The following is an 18,445-nucleotide window of genomic DNA, read 5'->3' as shown; positions in this document are numbered from 1 at the left end:
GCGGTGTGCTGCAGCCAATGCGCAATCCGCCGCCAGTGCAGCCGACTATCGATTGACAAAAAAAGTTGCTAGCTAAAAGGGAAGAAAAGTAGCTATATCAAAACAAATAATATATTGCACTAAAAACAATGTGTAGCTTTGATTTATATTACTTGATCATACTTAAGCCCGGAATTTGCAATTTGGATGACTTAACAGCTATGCCGTTGAAGACTTCAAACACTTAACATCTCAGCACCATTATGTTTATGTTATCGACTACACCTGTGCTTGTAAACACTCATCTCTAGCCATGGTCGCGAATTTCGGAAAACTTTATTTACCGCGATAACAATGATAAACACCGCAAAGTTCTTTGCTCTTTTAGAGAGTTTAAAGTTTAATAAGGCATTAGGTAATTAGTATAAAATGATTAATAAATTCAACATATAATTTTTCAGAGCTAATACAAAAAATAACTCCGAAGTTCCTTCCGCCTTGGAGAAAAACCTCGTTGTTTTAGAAAAATATGCCAAACTAGAGATTGATCAGCAGTTGCATGAGCTGTGCGAGGCATATCAGCTAACAACGGAGCAGGAGTCCCTTATTATCCCGACAGTAGACGCCGCTGTATCCTACATCGTCAGATTGCAACATGTGCTCCACTCGATCACGAGAAATATTAATTTCCATAGCGACGCAAAGGAGGACCTTATATCGGTCGCGCACCTTAAACTTTGTATTCAAGCCACTCAGGAGTTGTCCTACTATTCACTTCGATGTCAACTCCATGAGGACTTCTACAAGTCACCCATATTCCATGAGGCCCAAGCAAAAGTCAAGGCTAACTCATCACTACTGCTCTTGAGCATCAAGTTCTTTGTAAATCTACTGCCTATCCGCCAGTTTCACATAGCCAACTCCATGGAGCTGGTGCAAAGGGATCTTCTGGCGGCCATAATGAGTCTTCGTATTCGGGAGGATTCTGTATATCTTGATAAGGCAATAACCTACCTCTGGCAGCATGAATCAAAGGCAGATTTCTTCCGCCACATCTTGCTCTTGAAAGCCACACCTCTCTGCGAACCTCTGGCCAAATTGTTGCACAATCAACTCCTAGGAAAACTTCACTCACCCCAAGGATTTGCCAGCTTTGTGGATGCGCTGCATCAAACTCCTAATGCAAGTCCCACAAGAAACGCAGAAATAGTGGCTAGTATTGTGGCAAGAAAAGGATTCTCTCAAACTGCCCAACAGAAAATGATTCTCCAGGTGTTAGAATACTGTAAATTCTACCTACAGGATGCGGACAAAATGTGTGCTGGTGTCCTATCCCTACGAAGACTTTACGATTTAAATGATGCTAATAAGCAGAAGATTAATGAGATATTATCCAAACACTGGGAAACTCTTAGAAACCCAGAAGACGTAATAAGTGGCCTTATCCTAATGGAACACCAGGAGTTTTGCAATCGGATCCTGCTGTGGCATCAATTTTTCTGTTCCTCTAGCGTGGCTTGCTTACCTAGTGATCTACTAATTCCTTACCTTCCTTTACTTCTGCAACTCTACGATAGCTTACCCTTGGATCTTCCTGCCACGAAGCAGCTTTCTGCAATCATTTTACGCTGTCTAGATAACAGAGATACGAAAAGGGAATTACCTGTTATACTAGAAAGATTGTTTAAATGGGAAATCGAAAAGGAGCCTCCATGGAAGAGCCTTAACTCACGTATTCTTATCCTGCCTTTAACGAACTCCAACCAAATTCAGGTTAAAGTGGCACACAAGGACCACCAAGTTGATCATGATATGGGCCGAATATTGCCTGGACTGCTGATATCCAGCACTCATAATTCCCTTACCTGCAATGTTTTTTTGGGTCTCTTAAAATTCATGGGTGATCAGCTTAGAGAAAAGTCTTCAGCTAGCGTTGATTTTATTTCTTCTGAAACGGAACTCAAGGAATTCCTTCACTCCAAGTATCAACTTAAGCTGGATTTGCTTATCGCTCTTAACCAAATGGTGGCCCATCAACCATTGAGAGCTCAGCTAGCCTTGCACACCAAGCAGTTCTTGATAATCCTAAAGGATTTACTTCATCACCGCTCAGAAGAGCAGGAGACAACGGATCACATCCTTCTAATTGTACTTAATCTATTGCAAGAACTACTCGAGAGCAGTGAAGATCTTCAGCTCTCAGATGGAACAAAAGAACTGAAAGAGCAACTGCATCAGTTAGGCTCTCAATCATCTAACCATCTTATAAATCAATCTGTAAACTCCCTGCTTACTTTAATCAACGGAGCATGGCGGCCAAGTGAAGCTGTCAAAGTTCTACCCTTCCAAAAAGCTCGATCGCTGATAGAGGAAAAGCAATCCCATCTTCAAGTTTATGGCATTCAACTAATAATAGATTTGATCAAGAAAAGAGATCCAGCCACGATGTCGCAGGGTCATCTTATTATAGCTTTGGCTTTGACCACTCTGAAGGATAAGGAATCGTACACATTCCTGAATTGCGTTCGGCTTTTTGTGTCGTTGGTTCATGTGATGGAGTCCGAGGTGCTGGACAAGCTGAGTGAAGAGTACTTATCGGAGACTGCTGATCTGGACTACCGATTGGTTGTGGGAGAAGCTATTCTTAAAGTTGCACAGGAGTTGGGTGAGTTATCCGCAAGACATTTAAAGTTAAAACTATATTTCTGCTGTTGATTAATTTCAGGCCCTCTCTGCTATCGATACAAAGGAGTGCTCCTTAATTGCTTTATGCATGGCTCACGCTCTCCAGTTCACGAATTCAGGATGTCTGCGTTTGCCAATCTCGCCCAGCTTTGTCGTCTGTTGGCCTATCAGGTTCAAAACTTCTTCGAAGAGCTACTCCAATTGGTTAATAGCGAGTTAACCACTGGAGACTATGTGCCCGCTAAGAGGGCAGCTGTTTTGGTCTTAGCTGAACTGTTAAATGGCATGGAGAATCTGCTAGATTATCAAGAAATGCTTTTGCCAATTTATCGGCTCCTAAAAGCAATTGAAGCGGAGGAGTCCTGTGATTCTCAAATGCGACAGCATGCGGCAAACGGTCTGAAAATATTGAATGAAAAGTGCCGACAGCTGATTCAATCTAGCTTGCAGGAGAAAACATTTCAAAAACAGATCAAGGTGCTGGGCATTAAGGACGAGGTTTCTCCTTCAAGGAAAACCCGCCACATACTAGAACTTAATTAAAAATTAAACGCCTTTAAATTTCACATAAAGTTTTTAATTATTTTAATACAAAATAGATTAACTTTATAATTTACGTAACAAAATGCAATAGTGAATCAAATAAGTTTACAAAATTGATTATACAATTTTTACAAACTTATTTCGTCCACTTTAAAGACAGATTTTTAAATTACGGACACACTATAAAGGCAAAGTTTGGTACACAGTAGTATGTATCTGATTTACTGACGACGATGGATGGACAATAGTTTTGTACTATTGCTTTGGTTTTCGTTAGGATATTCGTTATCACTTGCCGATGGAGAACTCAGTCTCGATCTTATCGGCGATCATCTTGGCGATGGCAAGACTGCTGGTTGCTCCGGGCGATGGCGCGTTTCTGCAGTGGAGGACCCGCTTGGCCAGCGCTCCAGAGCCCTCTCCCCGATCGAAGACGAAGTCGTCTACCAGATTGCCCTGCAAATCCATCGCCTGAGCACGAACTCCCGCGGGACCACGCTGAATATCGTACTCAGTGATGTCTGGGATGTACTTTTGCAACGCCTTGATCTGCAGGTTGATGAACCACGACTTGGACATTTCGCTAAGACCGAAGCCGATGTATTTACTGGCCATCTTCACAAAGCCCGGATAGCGCAGGGCGTCGAAGAGCTCGAAAAGATTTATGTCCCCCCAGCTGGAAAGAAAATATGTTAGGTAAAGTTTGTTTTTTGATAATTCAAAGAGTAACACTTACGTGTAACCCTCTCGTTTGAGGGCCAGCACTGCATTTGGTCCCAGCCAGATGGAACCGTCCATGCGCGGCGTAAAGTGAACTCCCAGAAAGGGGAAACGGGGATCTGGCACTGGATAAATATTACCCTTAACCATGTGCTCCTTCTCCTTGGTCAGCAGCAAGTACTCCCCGCGGAATGGCACGATTCGAGGATCTCTGGGACATCCTGTCTTCTCAGCCAGCAGATCGGATTGCAATCCACCGCAGGTCAGGACATTCTTAGTGCGAACGGTTTGTCCTGGTTTACTGCCATGAATGGTCACCGGATAATCAGTGCCCTCCTTGGTCTCGCTAAACTTGTTGACATTGAAATCCAGGTAGATATCACCGCCGCACTGTTTAAAGTCCTGGCCATAATGTTGGGTTACCAATCCCCAGTCAACGATTCCTGTGTGCGGACTGTGGAGAGCCTTCAATCCCTTGCAGTAGGGTTCGATCTCCTGGATCTCACTGCCTTCGATCATTCGCAAATCGGGAACGTTGTTGGCAATGCCACGTTTTTCCAGATCGCCCAGCAGTTTCACCTCTTTTTCATCTGTGGCTACAATCAGTTTGCCGGTCTTTTTGTAAGGGATCTTTTTCTCATCCAAATAAGCGTAGGCCAAATGCATTCCCTCCACACAAAGCTTGGCTTTCAGAGTTCCCGGCTTGTAATAAATGCCAGCATGGATCACTCCGGAATTGTGCCCACTCTGGTGCTTCGCCAACTGGGACTCCTTCTCCAAGACGGCCACTTTGAGAGAGGGATGGCGGAGCAGAATCTCTCGGGCAGAGGCAGCGCCCACAATACCGCCGCCAACCACAACCAGATCATAATCTCTAAGAGAAGAACAAAAAGCAATATGTATTAAAATTGTCACACCATAACCAGAATGTTTCGGTTTTACTCAGCAATTATGGGTATGATAATTATGTGTAATCTTTTTAGAAAGATTTTTCGTGGTTGATACAAATACAAAATAAGAGGGTATTAAAAATGGCAAATTTGAAAGTTTTTGTTTGCATGAGGCTAGGTAAGTACAACATAATCTCTCTAAGGAACATACATAGATTATCTACAAGCAACGAGTATAAGTGAATACTAGAACACACTCGAATGTGAGAGAATCTTATCGGAATCTTAAGAGACTTACCCGCAGTTTGTCGAACTGTGCTGAAGGCGTATTTGGGTTGCTACCTGGCCGGCCGAGTCTTGGGGCGTGGCGACACCTACATTGAGAAGTCCCCTCCGTACTCCCTGCAATAAAAGTCGTACTTGTGCCATTTCTCTAGCTTTCTCCTTTCACCACCCGCGCACACACTTATTTGGATTTTTTCGCCAGTCGAAAAAAAAGACCTTGTTTGACCTTGCCTTTTTCTCAGCCAAATTATGCGTGCACCGCCTCCGAGCGAATCGACAGACTGAAGCTAAGGCCTGTGGAAGTTTTCCGTGCGCCGAGAGAAAATAAATACGCTCACGGATCGGACATCTGATGGGATTTTCGGGCGACAGGGGCACTGTCATAAAACGCGCTAATTGATAAGTACGACGGGCTAACGGTAAAGGGGGTGGTTCAAGGGGAGGACGCGCGTGTCAGCTGTTCGATTTGTTGATAAGATTTAATGTGGCCAGCTTGTAGCTGGCAGTTTAGTGTCTTAATAATTATGAAAATCTTAAAACTAAAACACGAAGCTTTTGTTTTATAGCTTAAAAAAGGAAAAAATATAATTATAAAACTAAAAATATAATTTCGTTGCGTTTTTTCAAATTTCGATTTTTCTTTTAAGTCGATAAATACATTTATCAACAAAAACTGTGCGACCCTTTCCAGCACTGATCCAATAAAGAAGCAAAACAAAATCAGCTGATTGACAAACAATTTTTATCAACAACGGACCAAGCAAAATAAGCAGATTTAGCTTGACTAACAATTTGACTTTGGCTGGAGAAAAAAGTTTTTAAAGATGCCGGCTCACTGCGCTGTAGTGAATTGCACTCATAAATATGTACACGCTGGCAGTATTTCATTCCACAGGTAATAAAATTATTGTTTGCTAATCAGATTTAAACCCAAACGTTTTCTTTTAGATTTCCCTTTAAACGGAAAGACCTTCTCCAAAAATGGAAAGACTTTACGCAAAGGAGTGGTCAGTGGATGCCCTCTAAATGGAGTGCAGTGTGCAGTCGTCACTTTGTGGACGAAGACTTCAATTGCTGTAATAACAGAAAAACTCTCAAAAAGAATGCCGTGCCTTCGGTTAGAGTTTCAGAAGAGGACTCCTTGACTGTTCACGTGGAACAAGTATCCCCCAGCAGCAGGCCAACCCATAAGCAAACCCTCGCCAGTGCCGCTGAATCGCCGGCAACAGGTGTTAAATCCACCTGCCGTTTTTGCGGCTCCTCGGCCACAAATTGCTCATCGTTTGACAAGAGTTTCGAGCTCTTTGGCATGATCCAAAAGTGCTTTCCCACTCTCCAGATCTTGCAGGACGACACCTTACCTAAGGATATATGCAAGGAGTGCTGCCTGCAACTAGAGCGCTTTTCCCAGTTCATCGATGTGGTGATGCTGGCACAGAGTGAATTGCAAAAGAAATACCGTCGACAGCTGAAAATTAAACAAGAACCCTTGGTCCGTGTTAAGCAGGAGGCCTGCGAGAGTCTGGACAATCTGTTTCCCGATGAACTGGACATGGGCTTGGAGCAGGACGAGGGTTGCGACCAGGAGGAGACAGAGCAAAAGTTTCAGTTCTGTGATTTTCCCATTCTGAATTCCCAGGACATCATAAACAATTGCGATATCATGGAGATTATCAACTTAGATGATCCGTTTATCAATATCCCGGACGATGCCGATGTGGGCCAATCGGAGAGAACGCAACCGGGTAGGACGGCTAATGAAATGCTGCAAAACGAACTGCTGACCGAGGAGCATAATTATGCGAAGGAGGAGTGGCAACTGCCCCCGCATCAGTACAAAACAGAGAAGGTCGAAGGAGCGGAGGCTGCTCCGGATACTGCCCCACCGCCTGCCGATCCTCCTCCTCTTCCGGAACCTATACCACCTCTATCCGCTCCCGAAACCCGTTCCTGCAAACCCATTGTGACCAATGTAAGCCAGATACCCAATCCGTTAATCTGCGAACTATTGCCACCACCTGCTCCTCCCACTTCAACGAAACCCAATATTGTGGTACTTAACGATAGTGTGGTCGAATCCTCAGCTGCCTTCAGACTGCACAACTGCACCTTGTGCACAGCGAAATTTATAACCATTGACAGCTTGAATCAGCATTATACCCATAGCCACGGTAATTCCACCCCTATGGTGAGTGTTCCTCCCATGAACATTAGCCTGCCCAGCCTCACAATAAACGCCCCCATGAAACTGGAGGGCAACAGAGGCTTTGTGACAACTGAGCATTTGGATTACTGGCAGCCACAGTGGCAGAATAGTCCGGTATCCACGCAACCCAGGAAAAAGATTGACATACTGGACATGCAGAGCAGTTTCCTGCACCACAAGGACCTCATACCAACAGCTACTCAACTAACAGCACCTACACCTGATCCTCAATTGGTTGCAATGACCGCTAACTATGCCAAACTGGCTGTTAAATATCGCAAATTGCATCTCAAATGCCAAAAGATGAAAACACCTAAAAAAAGGCATCGAAAATCGTATAATTGTCGAATGTGCAAAAGAAGTTTCTCGAGCTTGGGAAAATTACACCACCACCGACGTGAAAGAAAACACTTTGTTAAGCTAACGCCCAACTTTTCCGCCCGTTGCTGTGGTTGTCTAAAGTTCTTTCGATCCCGCCTGGGACTTCGCCAGCATATGCGGTACATTTGTCAATCGTTGTCGCTGAAAAATCATCGGCGCCTTCAGAGCTTCAAGTGCCGGCACTGCCAGGCGATCGCCTTCGCTCATTGGCGCCTGTATCGTCGTCACGAGCTCAATTGTAGACCCAGAAAATCCAAAGCAAAAGTACATATGGTAACCAATTTGAAAAAGAAAGTTACGCCCGCCCAGATTTTTGAGTGCAATATTTGTAAAAAGTCATTTGGATCGCTGAACGGACTGCGCCAGCATAACATCACACACACGACGGAACGGCAGCACAAGTGCGGGATCTGCGAGCGGGTCTTCAAGAGGCGCAACGGCCTATCCCAACACATTAAAGGTTACCACCTGCAGCTCAAGCCGCATGAGTGTCCCGTCTGCCAGCATTGCTATGCCCTGAAATGCGATATGCTGAGATGCCGACATTCACTTCGAAAAGGTCCAATTGCCGGAGAATGAGGGGATGTCCAGGAGATGACTTAAAATGGGAAAAGAAGTGCATTCCCAGGTAGCAAAATGTTCTAGTTCAGTTCTGGAAAACCATGGTGTGTGTTACCATCTTGTTATTGATTTTTATTCTCAAATTAACAAAAATATTTCACAGGTGCTCTATTACCACGATGATTTCTAACAACCTCAACATAAAGTCACTCCATGGGGTACTTAGATGGTGGTCTCACACTCAAGGCGTTGAAGAGTTCGCAGCGGGAATTAATTCGGTGATAAACAGTGGCACTTGTGATATAAACAACTCTTAGGAACAACGCTTGACTAATCAAGACCTTGTTCTTGGAGGACACTACAAATAGGAAAACCTTGAGAGCTTATGATTTTGTAAAACAGTCAATTGAATGAAAACCATTAAACTGATTTTGTATTATATACATTTATTTATTTAAATTGCAGTATAAGTTTGTATTAAACGCTCTCTAAAAGTACGTGTACTTTCTTGTGTATTCGCATTAGTATTGCTTTAATTGCTAACTTTAAACGTGAAATACTGAACTCGAAACTTAATTGCATATCCCAAATATTCCATCTTGATACAACTGAAACTAAGATTGACTGCCAACGTATGTTTAGTATGTACAAAAAAGGTTGAATTTCAAAAACGGATTTGCTTAACATAATTATCGATTTTATTTAACAAAAATTAAAACGAAGAAAATAAAAAATGGCACTACAAGTACAAAATGAAAAAGTAAAAACATAAAATTTGGGCAACCGTCAAGGGTAAACGTAATTTAACAAAAGACATTTTGCGCAACACCAAACAATAAAATAGATCTTAAAACTAAAACATTTTTCACTTAACTAAGGGTAACTATAAATACGCTTTTGGTATGATCGTTATTTATGTACGTATGTATGTTTATGTGAGTGTCTCGATTTGAATGGATTAGAAAAATATGCTTTAGAAACTCAACGTTACATTTGGATAATTGTTGAGTTATGTTCTAGGTGATTGAAATACAATTTCTATCAATTGCTCTTGTCCAAAAATAACATTCAATTCCTAAGATGCTTAAGCCAGCAAATCGAGTTTATATATGGGACGATAAGTATGTATGGAGATTATTACTGTATGTGATGCTTGAAAAATGCCTGCTGCTTGTACGAAGCTTATCCTCTTCTCCCGGGATTAGTTCCACATTCGATTAACCTACGCCGGATAATTACGCGCTAGACTACGGGTGAGTATAGGGATCCTCTACTGGAAGATCGCCGCCCGCTGTTGGAACTGCTGGCGTCGCTGGGCTCGCTCCTCCTCCTCCCGCCGGCGATCCTCCTGCTCTGCCCGGATCTCATCATGAAACTTGTTCGTCCTCAGCTGCTGCTCGATCTTTGCCTCGAAGAAGTTCTTTGCACCGCTCACGCCCACCTGCTCCACATCGATCTCGGTTAGCCGAGCCAGCTGATTCAGCCCAGAGTCCGAGTCCAGTTCGCCGGCCTGAGCCTTCCTGAAGATCAGCAGGAACTCCCGGAACGAGATCTTGCCGTCATGATCCTCGTCCACCTCGGCGATCATCTGCTTGAGGCCCAAATGGGTCTGCGGTGCACCTAGTTTCTCCATCATGTACTTCAGCTCCTGCAGATCCAAGAAACCATCGCGAGCCGTATCGTAACTGAAAAAGGCGAAAAAGCAAATTAATTAGTCAGTGGTCAGAAAATCGAGAAAGGTAAAGAGAAATGTCACTGGTCAATGACCAGCAGCATAGAAACACGAGACGCCAATGTCGGGGATTAGCAATCGATAATGCAAACGTGGGTGCACTGGCGTCAGAGGTCGCGTGGCTCGATGTCTGCGAAATTTGTGGGAGGCAGAGGGTTTTTTTTTTGGGGCTTTTGCGGTTGGCAAGCAACCCAATTTCATGCTAAATTTGCACACAACAGCGGCGGGCAAAACAATAGCAGTAAGGTGTTGTCCCATAAATTACTAATAATAATGTAATCTGCATCCCAAATCAGGTGTATTAAATTGTTTGAAAAAGGGTGTTAATACAGATATAAAAACAAACGTAACACAATAAAATCAAAAGGTTAAATAACATAATTTAATGTTTCCTAAAATAAATATTTTATTTCATATGCTAATGCTTTTGTTTAGTTTAAAAAAGATGGTAGTGAAGTAAACTAATTATTAATTATTTATTAGATTTAATATGTAGCATACGTTTTTCGTTTTTTTAATTGCCAAATATGCTTTAATTAAATTGAACATTTTGGTTTTATGTAGTTTATTTGCATTTGCACTGTTGAAGTTTTTCAGTGTTAAAGCTTTCATATTTCATATTTAAGCAGAATTTCCCCGGCGACACCCGTTTAGTTATCGCAAGTTCGACGACCGAAATCGGCGAGTCAAGAGTTCAAACTTCCGCCAAAGTGTGGGCAGGAAATCGCGATGGAAATGTAAATAAAGCCCATTTACTATCTAATTGTGTAATATATTAAAAGAGAAAACGCAAGAAGCGCGCGCTGTCGTCTGTGTAAATCGCGTGTTGCTGCGGGCGGCAGATGAGCAACCAGCAACCAGCAACATCAATTGGCGACCATGTTGCGGAAACTAGTTGCGCAGGCTCCAAAACTCCAAAACCGGCGACCTTGCGAGTCAGCCGAAGGATGCTGATGATCATCAGCCGAAAACTAGTTTAACTAGTTGGGGCCTCTAGCTAAAAATACGTTGCCAAGGAAGCAGCAACCTCACAGCTCACAGCCACTCCGATGACAATAAAAATACCCACTACCCGCGAACGGATACATACACCTTGTCGCGTTACCCAATAGACGCAACTTTCAATTTTGATTTCTCACTCGCCTAGAAGCAGCAGCTACGTAATAACGAAAAAAGTATCTATTAGATTACAGCGAGCAATTGAAGTTTCGCTTTCGTTTCATAAATAATTGAATCCATATCGACAAATTGCGTGTTTTTGTGCGGGTAAAAATGAGAGTGAAAGTAATTAGCCAAGATGCAATGGAATTGTATCATCTCAGGCGTGTCTGGCGATGATGGCTGATGGCTGTTGGCTGATGGCTAGGTGTCACCACAAATCCGACCAAGATGGGCAATTAACTTCGGCCAGTGTTACGCTATCCCCTCTTTAATTAACTTCAATTGCACTCTTTTCCCCAGTTTTCAGTTGCGTCAATGTGACAATTGGTGGCACTTTTGCTTTGGCTTTTCGCCCGCCGGTTTCTTGTTGTTTTCTTTCGAATTAATCAAGGTGTTGTTGTCTGGCTTTCGTTTTACTTGTCGGTGGTCTCTCATAATAGACGCTATTCCAGCTGTTCGATTCAATTAATCAAGCCACCGTTTGTGTTTATTAAATCATGTTTGATCAATTTAGAGACTACGGGGGGTTTTCACGTGGGTGGGATTGCACTGAAATGCAGTTTGATCCCTTAATAAACAAATATAGATACAAAAAAAAAGATTTCAAAAAGTCTTACTAATAAACTTTGCTTATTTTAGATTACGAAAAAGAAAAGTACTTTGATAAAAAAAGCAAGATAGAAATGAAAATGTTTATATAATTCAAAGAAAAATATCTTAATTTTTTTATAAACATAACCATTGTTAAAACATATTTCCCGTGCGCAAACACCTGCTGTGGCTGTGTTGCAATATAATCCATTTTCCCACAGGCTTTTCCACCGGATTTAGCCTAATTTTTATTGATTGTTTTCATTCCAATGAATCGAAGAACTTCACACTCCGAGCTTTTCGGGGGTGTTGTACATTTTTCTGCCCCATTGCTTGCTGGTCGGTCCGATGTGTTTGTTGTTGTGGCAGGGCCATATGCTATATGCTATATGCTATATGTGCATGCGATTTTCATTTTCTTTATCGTTTTTTCGTGTACAGTTCAACAAATAACGGGGTCAGCTGGCCATTGTTATTGGTGTTGCCGCTTATGCCTGCCGCAATTTGCATCGTAAATTTATCTATGCAAGTGCTTTGCTTGGTACTTTGTAAACAGTTTCGTTTGAAATTATAGCAACTTAGTAAGGCTCTAATTTTTTAAAAATTATTTTTTATATTTGTTATTTATTATTTCATACTATTACATTTTTGTTGTTTAGCTTCACCTTTTAGGTAATAACTTAAACAGAGTAGTGCTAATATTTCACCCACAGTTGTAGCTACGGCTTCTGCAACCTACAATTACTTTATTGAACTCGGGTTTTCTCTATTAGCAGCCTAATGCTTCGCAATTGCAGCTTCTATTGTGAATGGAGTTGTTTTTGCCCCCGATGTTCAAGCGGGTTAATGCCAAAGGGAGTCTGATTTCGATTCAGACTCTAACGCTTTTGCAGTTACTCGTAGAAACGCGTCAAGTTCTTGAACTTTATGGTAACGGTTAACAGACGGTTAAAATGCACCGCATGTCTTAACAGGTTCATAGGTTTCATCATTATAGCCATGTGATGTACTACAAAGTACCCACACTGGAGGCCCTGGCTCTCATCTATCGTGGCCGAATGGAAACGAAAAATGTTCAGAAGCGACGTCTTGCATACACAATTGGCTGTTTATTTCGACCGATGTTGTTGGCTGGTTTGTCTGGATCGTCTCACTCACCTGAATGTTTTTCTGTTTCGAAACCAAACATGCACCTGTGCATATTGCCTGCGCAAACAGCGGTATGTAAAATTGTAAATCAATAAGTAAATGACGCGACTGGTAAACTGGGAAACTTGAATTACACGGCCGCCAGGAAAAAATTGAATAAGTAATCAAATAATTAAAATAAATGTGATTCCGAGCTCAAACTGAATTTAAACAACTTTAATTGTGTATGCATTATTTGTAAAATAATTAGTATTTTTCCTTTTTGAATTGAATCAACATTAATTTCGCCCTTATCGTTTTAAAGTTGTTTACAAAATTTGTGTTTATCACTTGTAGAGTTCTTCCAACGCTGAGTCTTTTTCTTCTAATGGGGGTCTTCCCATCCTTCCCCAATCGCTCACAAAATGGAAACGGGTATTCCCAAAATAAACTCGCCATATTTTGACATTTCGAAATTGGAGCAAACGAGGCGATGGGAAGCGGGAAAAGAAGCGTTGCGTGGGTCGCATCTCAGATTATTTTTAGTGGCTGCAGGAAGCAGCATGAACATGAAGCAGTAGCAGCCACTACTGGTTCTTCTTATCGCCACAGAAGTAAATCAAACAAATAAACTGGACAATGAGTAAGTGCAGTGACTAATTGCAGCAAGTTGGGGACACAATGCCTGGATGGGATGAGTGATGATGATGCGCCGCCTGCTCGCACATAATTTGATATTTCCTCAATTGAGTGGACAACAGTCGAACACTAAAAAGCCGTAACTACATTGGCACAATTGAGGACAAAATGATAGCACCACACTGCCATGTTATAAGAATGATAGTGATAGTGAGTCATAAAAGTTTTTCTGCAAAACGTTTGTTTTAATTTCTTGCAATTAGGTAGAAAATGAATACAGCTTCCATTTTAGTATTGAATTATCTATTGAATTTATAAATTTATATGCCATTTCTCTAAGCAAAGTTGTGCCTGTCATCTTGCAACCGCAAAGCGCATAAAACGCAATCACAATGCGCACAATGAAGCGTCGATGGACACGAGGCGGGGGTCCCACTGTCATCGCCTGCCATTGGCTTTCCTTTGTCAGCTAGTTTACTGTATGCTTTTTTTTATTTTCTTTGGCGTGTTTCTGTGGACATGGCAGACTGCCCGTCGCCTGTCGATTGCAATTCCACAACTGCGCTTGCCAAAGCGCGATTTTTGGCCAAATGCAAAAAGGTCGTGCACATGTGCGCGGAAATAATTACAAGTGGAGGCTGCAGCCGGAAATGAGAGGGGTGCATGATAATGTAGCGCTATCGATTGCCAGAAAACCCGCTTTCCAGCTGACGAGATTACCGAACCAACAAGAGCTACTATATGCAAACAACATTTTGTCAATAGCGAAATTACAGTGTCAATGAACCTAGACAAAGTGCGGCGAGTGCAGATGCAAATGTGCGCAGAGAAAGCACTTCAAGAACTCACATGCAATTGTCCTGGAAAGCAACCCCTAGAATATATAATTCGCATAAGTGAATAGGAGGGGGCTGTTAAGGGGTTATGCCCGAGTGATAACGAGTGGTGGTGGCCAGTGGCAAATGGCAACTTAATTAAAAGTTTCACTCGCCGCAATAAAAGCCCACACGGAAAGGCAATCCTCCCCCATTTGTAGAGTGCGTGCGAGTACGTTGCTTTTTGTCCATGAACTCGAATTGTAAATTGTAAACTGTAACCAGAGCGACGACAGAAAACGATACGAGTAGCATTGGCATCGATATAGCACCCTTAACGGAAAATGGGGGAACAACAAGCTTTGCGCCCACAGTGGTCACTCCCTAATTGGTAGAATTTCATCAACTCGGTATTTCTATGTTTGATCTATTCGAAAAGTTTAATATGGATTGTGGGTGCTTTATTTTTTGCAACTTTTTTTTTATACATTTTGCTTTCTAATTATTTTTTTTAATTTATGACAAGCAGATAAACCAAAAAGAGAGTCTGAGTCTTTTACAAAGTAAACAATTCGTAAATGAGTAACCACTGTATTTTCTTTAGAAATCCATGCGTAATTGAATTATTATTCACTGTACATAATAATGTGCTTTATGAAGAACTGAATACAATGTACATGGCTACGATAAGTGGAGCATTCAACATTGGTGGTTGGTTTTATCCAAGTTTGCCAAGGGATTTCTGCTTATCAAGTCTTCAAACAGACCAAGTACCAAGTACCAAGTACTGACAGACCTCCCCCTTGATGATTAATTTTGACAGACTTACGGCGCCATAAAATGCATAATCGATATAATTCTGCAGTTTATCGCCTACCGGAAGTTACTGCCACCATATATCTCTGAATTTCAGCAGACGTCCGTGCGGAAAATGGCGCATTAAATGGGGAAGAAAACATGCAGGAAACTAAACCAAATCCAAAGACGCTATAAAACAGCAACTCACATTGCGTGAGTGGCGATAAGGTTAGGCGTTGAATGTTAAGATACATTTGTAAAAATAAGCTTTAATCGCTTTAGGGCTTGGGCAGCAATTTGCTGGACCTTATCGTTTTGGGAAGTTTGAGAGGAACTGCCTCGCTGCGAAGTTGTGACGTCTTAAGACGAGTTTGTTTACATTTGCATTTATTTGATTGCCGGAAAGCATGTTCGCAGAAAATCGCTCGCTTTGCTGAATCAGTTGCGATGTGTTTATACAAATTGCTTTGTAAAACAAATTCAATGCGTGACTCAGGCGGTATTTTGCTTTCAATTCTCGAATGGATCGCATGTATTAATTAGGCATTCAGGTTTGAGCGCTTTAAATTTGCCAGTTTAGCACATCAGTTTTAGTCGCCGGACGATCCAACGTGACTGGAAATGCCAAAAGCCGCGGCATAAAGGCGCTACTTTAGCCGGTTTCTTGTTTTGTTATTATTATTTTAAAGTTCCGACCGCAGACTGAGCCAAGAAGATGAACCCAACGGGGGTAAATGTCTGACATTTGTTCGGGCTTTTAAGTCTAGGAATGTAATTCAATAAAGTACGTGAGCAGATCTTACAGTGATTCCTCATAAAAAAATGTTTTTTGTTTGTTGATCTAGTCATGTTCGAGGCAACGAGAATGTAATGTACAAAAACATGTAATGTACTTTTTCGGCCATTAAACGAACCAGATAAAATGGGGTCGAGTTTTCAAGGCCAAATAAAAATAATTTCAATTATGTATACTGCATGAGCATCTCTACCAAATCAAAATTATACAATTTTATAAAGATTTTTTGGAGTAAGCTTTCAATTATAGCAACTGTTGGTATTTCCTATACCGATGGATCCATAAACAAACATTTATTGTAAGCACGAAAAATCGTTTTTTGTCCATATCCAATCTTATTACCCATATATGTGGACAACATTAGCTAATCGCAAACCAAAAGCCCGTTGTCTCTCTGCCATTTGTGGCCTACCCAGTGTTTCCCAGACTGCATGGAGTGTGTTTTTCGACGTCTGTTTCTCACTTTTTGCTGCTGGTGCATTCCATTAAAATTGCAGAACACGTTCGCAGTGCCATAATGCAGGCTATTTTCTTTTTGACAACTTGCCAAAGCCCGAGGCATTGTGACCCAGATAAAAAAGGAGCTCAACTTAGGGAAGGAATAACACAAAAGCTAATTAGAACCATCTTAGCTGTGGTAATTGTCCAACTGGTTGGCCTAAGCTAATTGTATACAAAATTAGTATCTAACACCTCATTCGTCTTAATTGCCAGGTGATTCAGATAGAACTCAGGTGAGTAAAGAGTTGAATCACTTAGAAGAAATGATAGGTACTTGGCGAATTTCAGCTAATCACCATAAAAAAGAGATAATTCGGGCGAGCCTGAGATAGGTTATCAGCCTAGACGGCCCTACGTGCCAACTGCTGGGATTTAAATAACAATTCTAGAGATTTAATCTAACAAAATAACCATTGCGCAACTCAGCTGCGGTTGATTGAGCGAAACCCGAGACGGGCTATCACTAAAACGATCCACCACAAGACTAGGAAACTGAGGAAGGGAAAACCTCGGAGAACACTTCGTTTTGCAAGGTGTCACTCGACAGCTGACGTTGTCGGATGGTAATGTAATACGAAACACAAGTACGGAAAGCGCACAGGTGATCTTAGATAACCCCGAGTGCTATCTTCATTCAAGAATATATAGTATGACTTATAGAACCTTGAATAAGGCTGGGCCAAAAACACACTACGAATTTTATAAGGTTTTACTAAGTAAACCAAATAACAAACCCTAGAATAATAAAAATTTTGTGTTAAGAGGACATCCATTAGTGAAATGGAATATGACTAAAAGGAATTCCCCTTAGGGGAGCTCGACTGTAGTGTAATAATTGAATCCGTCTTAGAGTGTTGGGGCAGAAAACCACTTTTGACTCATGATCCGCGCGACGGGAGCACGACTTGGGAATGTAAGCCAGTGACTGTGACAATATTGCTCCCCAAGTACTTGTGAGTCATGCCCCATTGCACAGGGGTCCAAAGGGGGTTGGTGGGCAAGGGGTTTTCCGAGGAGGGGCTGCAGTAAATGCAATTTAAATGCCCATTAGGCGGCATGAGTTTTATGTTGCCAACTAATGAGACGCGAATGCGGTGAGATGCCTGGGAAAGTGGCAAATGCAGGTGAAAGGAGTGCTAAGGTTAATACAGTCGACCTTTTGCATGTTGGACACCCTTTCTGCATTTAAATAAATTAATATTTTAGTCACGGTATTAAAAAAATAGAAAAAATTCCAGTTCCAAATAAAATTTATGTTTTAAGAATTCATACTGGGAATACATTTTTCGAACGTATACGCATTTTTTTAAATTCATCGTTTATCTTAAACTGAGGCCTCGACTTACGTGTTAAAGGTCTTCTGGTAGTCCTTAATCTGCTTCCTAGAGAACTCGTGGAACTCGGTGTAGACGTTGACCACCTTAAAGGTGCGTGGGATCTCGATGCCCGCCTCCTGGGAGTCCATAATCTCCTGTCGCCGGTTTAGGATGTGTGTCAGCTCGGAGCTGTCCGTGTTTGTGGTGCTGCTCGGGCTGTCCACACTGTCCTTGTTGGAGGCAGAAGAGGCGTTCGAGGAAACGGACATGTTGTCGGCCTTTATTGACTCGCTTTTATGTGCTGGAATTTTACTGTTTATCTTTCTCTCGTTCTGTCTCTCTCTTCTCCTTTTTGGCACACCCACGCAAAAAGGACAGCAAAAGTAACGTCGGGATACACACACGAATACAATGAAACGACGGATGCGCCAGGAACAACGCACACTCTGCACAATTTTTTATGTAAACTTTAGGCGAGACGTGGCCTTGAGTCCTTTTTGACTTTAAAAAAAACAGTTGCAAGGTGCACTTGTATTGCCGGGTTTTATCTTATTGTCTTATTGGACACTGGTTTTCCGCTCAAAATGCGCGCAAGCGACCGAACACTTGAAATGTTGAGAAACGAATAGTGGGACCGTGTAAGGGACGTTCAAATATACCTCCTAGCGCGGCGGTTTTTCGAAAGTGGCCCTATCAAACGGAAAATACCAAACTTACT

At 42.0% G+C, this 18,445-nt stretch overlaps 4 protein-coding genes across 5 annotated transcripts; 2 read left to right on the top strand and 2 right to left on the bottom strand.

The window, feature by feature from the left end:
* Nucleotides 1–291: 291 nt before the first annotated feature.
* Nucleotides 292–3,415, top strand: LOC108101229 (transport and Golgi organization protein 6). Of its 2 annotated transcripts, none has more exons than XM_017205480.1 (3): nt 292–394; nt 2,147–2,644; nt 2,705–3,415. In XM_017205480.1, the coding sequence occupies exons 1-3, from the start codon at nt 334–336 to the stop codon at nt 3,205–3,207; spliced, it is 1,062 nt and encodes a 353-aa protein (XP_017060969.1). In that variant the 5' UTR covers nt 292–333; the 3' UTR covers nt 3,208–3,415. The 2 variants fall into 2 exon arrangements, with proteins under 2 accessions (XP_017060969.1, XP_017060968.2); XM_017205479.2 differs by having other exon boundaries at nt 467–2,644.
* LOC108101230 (L-2-hydroxyglutarate dehydrogenase, mitochondrial) lies at nt 3,226–5,525 on the bottom strand. Its single transcript, XM_017205481.2, has 3 exons — nt 5,116–5,525; nt 3,944–4,801; nt 3,226–3,883 (listed from the first exon to the last, which is right to left on the bottom strand). Exons 1-3 carry the CDS (start codon nt 5,244–5,246, stop codon nt 3,496–3,498), a joined length of 1,377 nt encoding a protein of 458 aa, XP_017060970.1. The 5' UTR covers nt 5,247–5,525; the 3' UTR covers nt 3,226–3,495.
* Nucleotides 5,526–5,836: 311 nt separating this feature from the next.
* On the top strand, nt 5,837–8,576 carry LOC108101216. Its single transcript, XM_017205465.1, has 3 exons — nt 5,837–5,997; nt 6,051–8,354; nt 8,414–8,576. The coding sequence occupies exons 1-2, from the start codon at nt 5,927–5,929 to the stop codon at nt 8,266–8,268; spliced, it is 2,289 nt and encodes a 762-aa protein (XP_017060954.1). The 5' UTR covers nt 5,837–5,926; the 3' UTR covers nt 8,269–8,354; nt 8,414–8,576.
* Nucleotides 8,577–8,676: 100 nt separating this feature from the next.
* LOC108101217 (EF-hand domain-containing protein D2 homolog) lies at nt 8,677–18,362 on the bottom strand. Its single transcript, XM_017205466.2, has 2 exons — nt 17,758–18,362; nt 8,677–9,935 (listed from the first exon to the last, which is right to left on the bottom strand). Exons 1-2 carry the CDS (start codon nt 17,994–17,996, stop codon nt 9,521–9,523), a joined length of 654 nt encoding a protein of 217 aa, XP_017060955.1. The 5' UTR covers nt 17,997–18,362; the 3' UTR covers nt 8,677–9,520.
* Nucleotides 18,363–18,445: the final 83 nt, after the last annotated feature.

Source organism: Drosophila ficusphila, unplaced genomic scaffold, assembly GCF_018152265.1.
Source record: "Drosophila ficusphila isolate 14025-0441.05 unplaced genomic scaffold, ASM1815226v1 contig_127, whole genome shotgun sequence".
Lineage (NCBI taxonomy): Eukaryota > Metazoa > Arthropoda > Insecta > Diptera > Drosophilidae > Drosophila > Drosophila ficusphila.
The sequence above is the reverse complement of the archived record's forward strand: the minus strand, read 5'-3'. Positions and strand labels throughout refer to the sequence as shown.